Raw genomic sequence first — 12882 nt, 5'->3', positions numbered from 1 at the left:
AATGATTTCAGACAAACTACCTCAAAGAGAATCAAAGCGACGATAAGAAGCCTCAAAATGACCACAAAGAGACAAAAACAACCACGAAGAGGTAAAAAACACAAAGAAAGACACACGTTAACGAAACACAAATACCTCAAAAATGTCACGAATCTCACTGCCAACTTTTCCCACCAAATCCATTAAACAAAAACATTGGGCTTGTTGCACACCGAGGACGTTTCCATGGTGACAGAGTCTGACGGTATGGTGAGATGTGTCACGTGACAGGAGTGTTAACTGACCCGACTGTGTGTGTGTGTGTGTGTGTGTGTGTGTGTGTGTGTGTCGTACAGCCGGAGAACCTGCTGCTGGCCAGCAAGTGTAAGAACGCAGCAGTGAAGCTGGCTGACTTTGGACTCGCCATAGAGGTTCAGGGAGACCAGCAGGCCTGGTTTGGTATGTTTTACACACACACACACACACACACACACACACACACACACTGACAGTGTGCACACACACACTCACTTAACCTGGACTCACTGTGCTGACAGTCTGTCTGTTTTACTTTTATTATTTTAGTGATTTAGTCAGCTGATTCAGACAGGAAGTTGGATGAAGACTCTGACTGACTTTTCCAGATGACTCAAAACCAAAATCTCGACCATGAAAGTCCAGTCTTTTCTTTTTAACATCTGTCAGTCTGCTGCCCTCCTCTTCCTCCTCCTCTTCCTCCTCTTCCTGCTACTCCCCCCCTTCTGCCTCCTCCTCCTTCTCCTCCTCTTCCTCCTCTTCCTCTTCCTCCTCCTCCTCCTCTTCCTCTTCCTTCTCCTCTTCCTCCTCCTCCTCTTCCTCCTCCTCCTCCTCCTCATCCTCCTCCTCCTGTTCCGCCATCCGTGGTGTCATTTCATCCTTCTTGTCAGTGACTTGTCAGCAGATTTGCGTCTGCTCTTCCTCTCGTATCGGTTTCAGATCTCATGTGTGTGAAACGCTTCTTTTCTTCTTCTTCTTTTTGTTTTCAGTTTCTTCATCTTTTCTTTCTTTGTGTGTGAATTCTTCCTCCCTGCAGGAAACAAACGCCGATGGAATTTGACTCGAGTGCATGAAACAGCTTTGTCAAAGTGTCTTTGACTGAGAGCCAATGCGATCTGCAATAAAGAGGCTGCGGCTAAAAGCTCAGACTACATTAAGCTAAGCTTTCATAATGGACTCAGTGTGCTGATTCCAAGAGTGCAGACCTGCTGCCTCAGAAACCCCCTGCTGGTCACCGGTCAGACGTTTACCCCGTTTGGACTCTTTGATCCGGGCTTTGAAGACAGTTCGCTGTCTGTATTCTCACAGTGTGACTGCTGCTCCAAACCAGCCAATCAGAATGCAGCGTGAAATGACAGCACTCACTTTACCAGGCACACCTGTACAGTCTAATCCAGCTGTTTTGGAATAAAACAGACTTTTATGATATTCAAAGGAGTCCTCTAGAAAGACACGTGAACGGTTTTCTGGTTGGAGTCACATGTTTTGTCTTTCGCCACCCGACGCACACGTCTGTCTGACTTTTCTCTCGGCTGGGCAGCCTCTTTCAGCCGTCTCTCTCGTGTAAAGACACCCTTAGAAAACACGCTGATTAAGCAGAAACTGGACCCTGATGTTTGTGTGTGCAGGCTTCGCTGGGACCCCGGGCTACTTGTCCCCCGAGGTGCTGAGGAAGGAGGCGTATGGTAAACCCGTGGACATCTGGGCGTGTGGTAAGCTGTTTGTGTGTGCGTGTCTCACCGCCGCCTCCTCTCTCTGCTTCCTGTCACTCGGACAAAAGGTTGTGTTGTCGTGCGTAGGTGTGATCCTGTACATCCTCCTGGTCGGATACCCTCCGTTCTGGGACGAGGACCAGCACAAACTCTACCAGCAGATCAAAGCCGGAGCGTACGATGTGAGCCCGCCTCTGCTGTGGTCAGCCCTCTCACTTTAGATCAGATGTTATGCCACATGTTTAATGTGTGTGTGTGTGTGTGCTTTAGTTTCCCTCCCCCGAGTGGGACACGGTGACTCCGGAGGCTAAAAATCTGATCAACCAGATGCTGACGATCAACCCAGCCAAGAGAATCACTGCCCAGGAGGCTCTGAAGCACCCGTGGGTCTGCGTAAGTACCCGTCCAGCAGCCTGTTGTCAACACTTCATGTCCCTGTTTGAAGCTCCCAACAACTTAAATCCTCCAGCAGCAAGTTCATGAACATCTGTCCAAAGCCGCCAAACATCCTCTCCATCTGTTTCCAAACATGCAGCCTCTGCAGGCTCAGCTTCAGCTTCAGCTTCAGTGCGTCTCTGAGCTCTTCATCAGCAGAAACATCACAGCTTCTCCTGACGTTTAGCCCACAAGCAGGATAGTCTGAAAAGTCGCGCCCAACATGCAGAGAAACGTCTCAGTTAGAGGAACGGGTGCACCGTTAATCAGCTAAATTGTCCGTATTGGAACTCTGAGTGGGCGGGGCTTGGACCAGAAGTGGGTGTGGCTAACCGAATGTTGTTAATTGGAGATTGAAATTAATATCTGTTGATCAAAATTTATTATTAACCCTAACCCTCTTAGAAAACTGTTTACAGATCAGCCTCAGGATCTGCTTCAGATCATGAGATCAGCTGACCAGTGAGGACTTTCCTCCACCACGAGGATATTGACACGTTTTACTCTGATGATACTCATAAAAAGTGCAGTATCAGTACCAAATACTCTACCCTGATGTGTGTGAGAGGCAGCTGTAGCTTCACGTGTCGTTCCTGAGTAAATGTGTTGACGACGTGATGACCCATCAGGGTTCAGACTGGCGCCGTTTCTGACTGAAACTGACTGAAAATTGCTTTTGATACTCGAGTATAGTCGGGTGACTGTCATTTTTACCTTTACTTGTACTCAGGCCTGACCTTTGGGTGCTCGGTGTAGTCCCGCCTCTGCCAGCAGCTGGATCCTATCATGTACTGAGTTATAAAACCGAATACACGATGGCGGTGACAGTCAGGACGCCGCAGAGCCCAGCCGAATGCATTTAGCTCCGGGATTTTTGCCAAACGTGTCGTCACTTAAAGAGCCTCAGCATCAACACATTGCAGGGAAGCGAGTGTCTGCGACAGCTTCCTGCCCACAGGAACCTGTCGCCCTCAGAGCTTCTTCTAACGCTTTAATTTCACCATCTTTCTCTGTGTCTCCCCGCAGCAACGCTCGACGGTGGCCTCCATGATGCACCGACAGGAGACGGTCGAGTGCCTGAAGAAGTTTAACGCCAGGAGGAAACTCAAGGTGTGAAAGTGCTCAAAGTCCTCCACAGCATCCACACGTTCGACCTGACCAAACAACATCAGAAAAAATCCTCGTCACGTACACGTGAAGTTTCCTCCCCTCACGCAGAACATGTGAGGTCGCTTCACCCAGACGGACATCCTGTCCCACAGCGGTAAAGTGAGAAGCGGTCGTGTTGGTGAAGCTCACCTGCAGCGAGTTGTGTTGTTGTGATGTCAGCAGGAGGACCTTCTCGTGTGGACTCTCTGCCTGCATCACATTTCCAAACCGCCGTCGTGTGCACGAGTGACGCTCGCCAACACGTCTCGTTTTGAATCCGCTGGAATCAGTTCATGGTTTGGTGTTGTGAGAGACAGAGAATGTAACGTCAGTGCACAGGCTTCAGAAACAACTGACAGCAAGAGAGAGACTGACTGACTGATTGATTGATTGATTGATTGTGTTTCAGAGCAGGAGGCCCACTGATCAGAAGGTCTGTGGTTCCATCCTCGTACTGATCCTGAGGATCCTGAGCGTAGAACCATCACAGATAGAAAGTGCTGTCAGATTGGTTGTGGTTGTGCACGAGGTTTTGTTTTGTCCCCAACGCACCACAAGGGAAGAATGACGTTTAAAGTGTCGTCTGGTTGGAGAAGAACCTCACCAGCAGCATGAGATTGTGTCAAACTGGTTTAAGGTTCTTCTTCTCCTGCCATGTTTTAACCTCCCAGTTTTCATGTTAATCTGACTGAGGCTCGAGTTGAAAGTGAAGCTCGCCGTCACCACTGATCAGAGTTGGCCTTCAGACGCCGGACGCTTCAGAGGCCGACGCGTTAAACCGCGATCAGGTTGAATTAAGAGTGAATTAATCGACTCCTTGGCCCTCCTCACCCTCGTCTTTCCCTCCACAGGGCGCCATTTTGACCACCATGCTCGTCTCCAGGAACTTCTCTGGTGAGTGCTGCACGACAAGACGACAGTGAGCGCGAGAGGACAGGATGACATGCCATCTGCCATCTCACACGCACACACGCACACACACACACACACACGCACACACACACACACACACGCACACTCAGTGTCACAGTGAGCAGGAAACACTGCAGAGCTGTGTGCTTGTGCCTCTCTGAGTTTGTTTGCCTGATCGTTGGATCAGCTTGGCGCCGCTGAGCCTCGACTGTTTGACGACTGACAGAAACATGTGATCAATCAAAGAGGAAATCAGACGTTTCTCAGCGAGCAGCTCATCACGTCCGGTGTTTCCCGGGTCCAGGTTTTGTTTGAGGGTGGATACTGACTGACCCCTGGGGCTGCTGTCAGACAGGAAGCACCGAGTACTCAGAGTGAGCTAAAAAGTAGCAATACTACACTGTAGTATTTGCACCCTGTAGCAATACTACAGGGTGCAAATACTCTCTCACAGGTGAAAGTCCTTTGTTTTACTACTTTACTGTTTACTACAAAAGTATCAGCATCAAAATATCCTCAAGGTACCAAAGTAAAAGTGCTCATTATGCAGAATAGTACGGTGGCCCTGAGGGTTCAAAGCACCGGCATCTTTGTTAGTCCAGATGTTTATATGTGTGTGTGTGTGTGTGTGTCTTCTGAATTCTTAATCAATTAATTGATTATTGATGCATAAGTAATGTAAAATGTTCTATTCAGCAAAGTACTTTCACTTTTGTTACCTCAAACTGGTGATGCTTTCACTTGGATTTTACTAGTGAGTGTATTTTTACACTGTGAAAAACTCAGGCGTGAGATGTGTTCAGGGACCAGCTGAGAGCTGCAGGATTGTTTTATATGAACTCTGTTCCTCCTGTGTGTGTCTCAGTGGGCCGGCAGACCACAGCCCCGGCCTCCGTCAGCGCCGTGGCTGGAACCGCCGCCGGCATCGTGGAACAAGGTAACCTCTGAAAACCTCACACACTCGCTCACACACTCACTCACACACTCGCTCAGCTTGTTTTAATCTCTCCTCCTGAATCTGTTTCCCGCCTCCAATGCTTCTGAAACGTTTGCCGAGGTAAGCAGCCGCGTCCCTCACAGGGGGACGTCTCACTGATGTCTCTGCTTGTCGTAGCTTCTCTGGTGGGCAGCACGGTCACGTGGTTGTAGGGGGAATTGGGAGGGAAACTGCATGCGTGTTTGGGTTTGGGTGCTGTTTTCTCCCTCCTCAAGTGTTCGTGTTGGTGTCCATCCCTGAACTCTGCACCGATTCCAGACTAATCCAGCCCAGTGTGGAGATTAACAAACCCATTATCACACACCTGCATCTCCACTTCCCTCATGCTTTCACTCCTAATCCCTGCCTCGATCTGTGCGAGCGAGCGTATTGGGATTATATGGAGAATTAGTGGGACTTTTTTTCGTGGCCGATGCCCTCTGCTTATCTAATGTTTTGGGCAGTTGATCAGGGTGAGGAGGTGCCAGTTGGATGGAGATTTTCTTTTTTATTTTTTTAGTGAGTGTGTTCTTTCATTTGGTTTTAAATGTCTTTTCGCAGGACGGAGGGAGGGGTTGTGTTTTTTAGAGGGAGGGGTGGATTCTGTTCAGGGTGGAGAAAGGGAGGACATGTGGAGAGATCAGCGATGCCACTCTGTTTGTGGTCTGCATGTTCCTCTGACATCTCCGGTGCTTTGACGTGCAGGTGAATCTGCAGGCGACGCATGCGTGCATGCAGCTGTGTGTGTGTGTGTGTGTGTGTGTGAGCAGATTTACGAGCTGTGGTCATCTGAAGGTGTATGATGTGTACTCTGCCATCTGAGGGTGTGTCGTTCTGCCTCTCTGCAGCAGCCAAGAGTCTCCTCAACAAGAAGGCTGATGTCAAGGTAAGCCGGCTCGCTTTCTTTCCCCTCCACCTCCTCTGCAGCCAGAACTTTCTTTTATTATTTATTCCATAAATATTTTGATGAAAGGCAGATGCGTTCAGGGGATCTGATTTTGTGCTGTCGTGTTCGTTTTAATATTTTAAAGGTTTTCTTTTTAACCTTAAAGGCGCAGCGTCACTTCCTGCCCAGCACATCTCTGTTGTAGCTCAGCTCAGGCTTTTCTGACTTTTATTCATTTGAAATGTGATGTCACTATCACTACTGTGAGTGTTGTGTGCAGCCCAGAAAGAATCTGAAGAGTACTACAGAGTTTTATCTGAACAAAGTACCACAGTGAACATCCATCGCTGTGCAAATTACACCAAATATTACAGAGAAAAACTTTTCACTAAAGTCTTAAAACAAGAACAAAAGAAGAAGAAGAAGACACATATAGACAGTACTTAAACAAGTTAAAATACACTGATATCCAGTATATAATCAAATAATATAATCTAAAATGTATTTACTGTAGTCTTCAGCACTTATTTAAAGTCTTTCTGTAATACTGATGCTGCTGTGTGACCCACATGACCAGACGAGATCAGACTGGCTGTTTGTATGTCTTTGTTCTTAATGGCAGCAGGCTGGATGACATGAATGGTGTCTGAATGAACAGCCTGCGTCTCATTAATCCCATTAATGTTATATTAAATATATACACCTTTTATATCAATCCCACACCAGCTGATTCATCACCTCATCGCTCTGCATCCTGCAAGCAGCTGTGTTAAACAGGAGAAAACAAAACCGCATCTTTGTTTCATTTGTTTCCAAAACAAGATCAACATCTTTACGGCATGAAACAGTGGAGACGTGCTTTTGTCCACAGGGGGCGCCACAGTCCACACAACATGAAAGATCCCCGTAGCTGCTTCAATAAAATCAATCAAATGAACATGAACGACGATAAAAAGTCCACAGTGAGAGCGGGTGCACTTTATGGATGTTTCAGACTTTTATTTTGAAGGCGGCACCTTCTCGCTCCTGATGGTAGCGTCTCCAGCTGGCTGCGTTAGTCTCCATTTGGCACAGATTGGCACTTTGCATCAGTCCGCTGCAGACGCTCAAAACGTTTCCTCGTGCCAGAGAGACGCTCGTCACCGCGTTGGTCTCCGCGTTGGTCTCCGCGCTGCTTCACTTCCTGCAGAGAAAACGCAGGAAACTCAGACTCTGCAGTCACACAGCTGCTTGCAGTTTGCTGGACTCAGTCAGTGTCTGCACCCTGTGTGTGTGTGTGTGTCTGCACCCTGTGTGTGTGTGTGTGCGTGTGTGTCTGCACCCTGTGTGTGTGTGTGTGTGTGTGTGTCTGCACCCTGCGTGTGTGTGAAGCCTCTGGAGCATATAACATATGCTGCAGATGTAATTGGTTAAATTTGTCTCTGATGTGGAACGTCATGGTGTGTTTTACGGGCTCTCAAAGTCACGCGCGCAGCATTCGCACACACAGGAAGCTAAAACACAACTTTCTGCACACACTTTGCTCACAGGAGCTAATATTTCATGAGCAGAAGACGTGGATCTTGTTTGAACAGGATGGAAACGCGCACAGTGTGCGTGAGACACGATTCTTTGTGGGGGCTTTTAGGCGGACTGTCCCTTTAAGAGTTGTGTAAATTATGATTAATGGTGAAGCACTCGGTCGCTCTTCACTCCTCCTCCTCCTCCTCCTCCTCCTCCTCTCCTGACCCGTTTCTCTGTGACACACTCTCTGTCATTAACCTGCGCCTCCTTTCCCTCCTTCAGCCTCTCCTCTCCCTCTCCTCCTCTGCACTCTGCCCTCCTCCCCCGCCCTCCCCCGCCCTTCTCGCGTGGTCTGATGCTAATCTCAGATTATTTCCCACCAGATGATTAATCTGTCGTTACATAATCGCAGCTCCTCCTGTGCTGCACCCTGACGTCAGGCGGATGCTCGCAGCCCTGGAAGCTGTTTCAGTATTGCTGCAGCAGCATGGACGCCCTCCCGTCTTTCTGCTCTCTTTGCCTCACATGGTTATCTGACTTTCCAGCAGTTAGCTGGGAATATCATCACCGCCTCAACAGTCAGCTGTGATGTAATGATGTCACGTCCTCGGAGGGGACTGACGGCCCTCTTATGGAAGTCCTGACAAGAGATGCACTTTTTCCGCTTGGCTTTCACTCCCAAATGAACACCCTGCGTAGCTGCTTATTACTGCGTCTGAGTAAATCCACACTGAATGTCACAGTAAGCAGCGATTTGCTGAGCTGTGGGTTAAAACTTGGCCAAGTTTAACATTCTTAAACATTCATATTTGAGTTCTCACAAAGCTGCACTAATCATTTTTGGATGGAGAGTAGATCTAATCATTATTATGTGATGAGAGAACTAGCAACTCACAAAGCTCTTCGTCTCGGCTCAGTCTCACCTGCTGACAGCAGACAGCGTTAGCGACCAGCTGCTAACATGCAGAGTCTGCACTCAACTGTTTGCTGACGTGTTAGCTTTTCAACTTTATCCTGAAAGTAAAATGTCTGTGTTGTTTCTCGCCTCGTTCTGCTGCCCCCAAGTGGCTAAAAAATCTACTACGGCTTCTTTAATTACACGTATAACACAGCGTGTGCTGGGAACGAGTTTCCCTGGCAGATATGGTCACTCTTTTAGCCTCAGTACATAACTCTGAAATGATGTTTGTCCAATCAGACGGTGAGTCAGGAAGCTGATGTTGGACCTGCAGGGTTGAGCTCCCCAAAAGGAGTCCGTAATTGATGTGCAAGCTGAGCAAAGCAGCTGCCTACATTTCCGGCAAAATTAAGCATCATTATTCATTTCAAGAGCACTCGTGGTCTCGGCAGAGTGTATTTTAGCCTTTTGTGCTCCTGTAACACAAAGATAATTCATTTAGTAGGAATATAAACCACCTGCCCTTGCAAACAGAAACAGAAACGAGCTTGTTGCTCGTTCTGCGTGGTGTTTCTGGGGGAAATGGTGTCCACGGAGACCTGCAGGGGTGACGTGTTTTTGCTGGACGTTAGCTTCGCTCTGGTTCCCTCGACCGAAGGCCACAAAATGTAAACGTTGTTGAGAGAGTTCAACCTGGACAAATCACATCACTTATTGGTTATGAAAGATAAAGTCACTCAGTCCTTCCTGTTTCACAGTGAAGGCCTAAAACTGGTTTCACATATATATGCTTTTATTGTGAAGATTTATTGTTTAATGCTGACTTTATCAGTCATAACCCTTTTGCAAAGTTTCTCCTCACTCCCAGAATTGTTTTTTAAGGGGGTGTAGGGATTTGCCTTTGGTTTGATTTCACAGACGGTGTGTACACAAACATCCGCTGCTTTTGTTGCATTCTGCTGCATTTAGCTCCCGTCAGCACATGAAAGCCACCAAAGGCTACCTGATCAGGTGTTGGTTTGGCCTCCTGAGTCACATGACTCTCCTCACCTCGACTGGCAGCGGCCAGAAATTAAAGACACCACAGAAGAAGGCTGCACGGGTGGTGGATTTTAAATTTGTCTGAATGGATGTTTATCCCGCCGGCTGGTTTTGCCAGCAGGATAAACATCACAGAAAATACCTTCAAAGAGGAGAAGCTTCAGAACGGCTGGCTGGTTTTTGCCCTTTGATTTTCAGTGACGCGAATGGCCGACTCTAATTCGGTGTGATGTCATGGACGGGGTCACCTCAGCTTCCTGCTCTGCTCAGAAGTGGCTTGATTTTCCCACTAAAGCTGTGGTGACAGATTTGATCAGCGCAGTTTCTTACATTGGATGTCTAACAACAGTGTAGTTTAACCAGCCAGCTTTTCTTAATTTGTAGCTTAGAAATCAGGATCTTTAGCTTTACTTACCAGCCTGGGATCAATAAAATATATCTATCTATCTATTTACCTGAAGAGCAAGAAATCAGATGAAGTGATGAGAGGATCAGGGTGGAAAGCACAGCAGTTTCCGAGCTTCCCTCCCTGCTTTTTCCCTTTCTGCTCTTATCAGCTGTGCCTGTTGAAGGTGTATAAGCTGATGAACCTAACCTTCACCCCTCAGGAGGAGGAGGACTCCACCTTCACCCCTCAGGAGGAGGTGGACTCCACCTTCACCCTCATTGTTTCTGTTGCTTTTTCTTTGCCTTCCAAGCAGATCCAAGCAGAAGATTCTGGTTTCGAGCATGAAGCTGATGCATCCTGTCGTCTAAAACACAACGTCTCCACACCCAGCATGTTGTCGGCTGTGTGTGTGTGTGTGTTTGTGTGCGTGTTTGATTTCACGAGCGCTGCGTCTCATCTTGCGCCGCTGAGTGGAGGCAGTTGAATGTTGTGTGGGGATACATGAAGACGTACTAATGTGTGCTGCAGGAGCACGTGTGGTTTGTTGAAATGGATGTGCTGCTTGTTTCTGTGAGTCTGGCAGATGTTGCAGAGGTGCACAGCTGTCATTGCTGTAATTTGCCATCTGCCAAATAGCATCCAGTGAAAGGCAGTGGCAGTGAAAAAGCCCTGGCTGGAATATCTGAGCTGGTTTGGATCTTTACTCCTGATAGAAGTTAGCCGACATGATGAGTTGTGTAAAACCTTTGCTGCCTGCTTGTTGACTGACTGCTCTCTCAAAGCCTTGAAGCTGGACGACTGCGTTTCCTTCTTTCTACCTGCTATTCTTGTCCTCCTGAGCGCTCTGCTTCCGTCTGCTATTTTTACCTGAATTGCACTGTTTTTTTTGGCACAGTAACCGCCCACTTTACCACCAGCAGATGGCACCTCTCGCCGCGGCTGTGAGCACTAATACAGCACTTTGTGTTTCCTGCACAGCCCCAGACTAACAGCACGAGAAACAGCATAGTCACCAGTCCCAAAGGCAACGTCCCCTCAGCTGCACTGGTATACTGCTCTGTGTCCGTCTGCCCGTCCGTCTGTCTGTCCGTCACACTTTCAAAGTGCACAGTGTGTAGTTGTGTGTCGGGTGGGGAGTGGCGTGTGGAGTTCTGGACGATGATGTTGTGTGTTCAGGGGTTGAAATGCTTTTGACAGTCTGGGGATGTGTTCAATGACATGAGGTCGGAGACTATTAGCTTAGCTTATCTTAGCTTAGCTTAGCGTAAAGACCAGAAGCAAAGGGAAACAGCTAGCCCGGCCTGTTGCATCTCTATTTATCCCATCCTTGGAGTGGAGTCAGTAGAGTCACCCCCGCTGGACATTAGAGGAACTGCAGCTTTAAGGCTACACATTTCTGTCCACTGTGTACACCGTCCACACTTTGGACATGGTCAGGCGGGCTGTTTCCTCCTGTTTCCACCCTTATGCTAAACTGAAATAATCGCGAGACAGAAATCGATCCTCTCACTTCACTCTCAGCGGTGTGTTTCCCCTGAGGATGAAATGTACAACCACAGCAGAGACAGAGACAGAGACAGACGGAGACAGAGACCCATTAAAGAGAGTTGATTATAAACATATCTGTTGTACATTTCACAGTTTGTAGGGTTTGTGTGCTGCATGAGTTTTGTTTTTCTTATTGTCAACAAATTGCATTAAAAAACCAAAAACAACGATGCGTTAGTCCGTCTCTCAGTACTGTCTCACTTCCTGTCTGTGTCTCTCAGCTCCAAGCTGATTGGTTCCTACTGAAGACATAAATCTTTAGAAACACCTCAGAGACATTTTCAGTTTCACAAAAGTGTAATTAACATTCTAACAGAGCTGTTCGCTGTAGTTTTTATCAAACAGTCGTGAGGAAACGAGCGTTTGTTGGGGACTATTTTCAGCGGCGTATTGCTACAGATCAGTGATTAGCACTGATGGTTTCATTTGGGAGCTTTTCCAACCGTGTTCCTCCATCACTCAGAACTTTGTCTCACCTCAGAACTAAAGGGTTTCACTCATCCCTCCTTCTTTCCATGAATCGCTCTCTTATGGGAGGCTCCCTGAATGAAATATTACAAATACGACATCAGTTACGAGAAGGAGGTCACACAGAACAGCCTGAATGTGTGGGATGTGGTCAGTCTGGGGGATTTTTACAGCTTCTGTGACCTTCTGTAGTCTGAAGTGATGTCAGCTGCTGAGTGTCTGTGGGGTCAGGTAAGATGATCTGATTGGGGCATCCAGAGAAACTAAGTGATCGATCTGAGGAGGAGGAGGATCCCACAGCCATCAGAAAACATTCCCTCCTTTTCTTTCATCCTTTCTTCCTCCAGGAGCCTCAGACTACTGTCATCCATAATCCAGTAGATGGGATTAAGGTACACCCACCCCCCCTTCATCTCTTTGTCCCTCTGTCGTCATTCTGTGTGGGCATTTGGTTTTAAAAACAAGTGTTTTTTTCAGGGTTAGTGTGTGTTGTTGAGTGTGTTGAGTGTGTTGATGCATGGGAGAGGTGGCGAGCTGTCTGCTTGTCCTACACTGCCCCTCTGTGTTCACACGAGTGGAGCTCGGTTTGCCGCCGCCGGTGGGATCGATGTGTCGATGTGCTGCTGCATCTGTTCTGTACCTCTGACAGACACGTGTTGTTAGCATCAGAGTCGATAGCAGAAACCTGAGCATCCTGTGTGTGTGTGTGTGTGCGTGTGCGTGTGCATGCATTTGTGTGTGAGTGTGTGCATGTCTGAATTTCTGTTGTCGTGTTTTGATAGTAATGAGCGTTTCTTTGTCCGTGCACAGGAATCGTCCGACAGCAGCAACACCACGATTGAGGATGAAGATGTGAAAGGTGAATTTTTTTTCCTCTACTTCCTGTCATGTGACTGTGAAAGCCTTTTACTGGCTTCACATATGGACGTGTTGCACGTTTTCTCGTTCAGA

At 47.7% G+C, this 12882-nt stretch overlaps 1 protein-coding gene across 8 annotated transcripts in view; it reads left to right on the top strand.

Annotated features, from left to right (window-relative positions):
- The window catches only part of LOC124051157 (calcium/calmodulin-dependent protein kinase type II subunit beta), a 29004-nt gene that overhangs the window by 12044 nt on the left and 4078 nt on the right, over positions 1-12882 (top strand). The window contains exons 7-17 of one of the 8 annotated variants that reach the window (XM_046374176.1): positions 336-438; positions 1644-1727; positions 1815-1909; positions 1998-2120; positions 3189-3272; positions 4163-4205; positions 5089-5160; positions 6051-6085; positions 10894-10962; positions 12279-12323; positions 12742-12790. In XM_046374176.1, the coding sequence (XP_046230132.1) occupies positions 336-438; positions 1644-1727; positions 1815-1909; positions 1998-2120; positions 3189-3272; positions 4163-4205; positions 5089-5160; positions 6051-6085; positions 10894-10962; positions 12279-12323; positions 12742-12790 (802 nt within the window). Of the gene's footprint in view, positions 1-335; positions 439-1643; positions 1728-1814; positions 1910-1997; positions 2121-3188; positions 3273-4162; positions 4206-5088; positions 5161-6047; positions 6086-10893; positions 10963-12278; positions 12324-12741; positions 12791-12882 lie in introns of all 8 variants that reach the window. The other 7 variants (XM_046374175.1, XM_046374180.1, XM_046374178.1 and 4 more) reach the window with 7 other exon arrangements.

The sequence above is a fragment of the Scatophagus argus genome, chromosome 20, assembly GCF_020382885.2.
Source record: "Scatophagus argus isolate fScaArg1 chromosome 20, fScaArg1.pri, whole genome shotgun sequence".
In the NCBI taxonomy this organism is placed as follows: Eukaryota; Metazoa; Chordata; class Actinopteri; family Scatophagidae; genus Scatophagus; species Scatophagus argus.
This window is presented reverse-complemented; position numbering and strand designations above follow the sequence as displayed.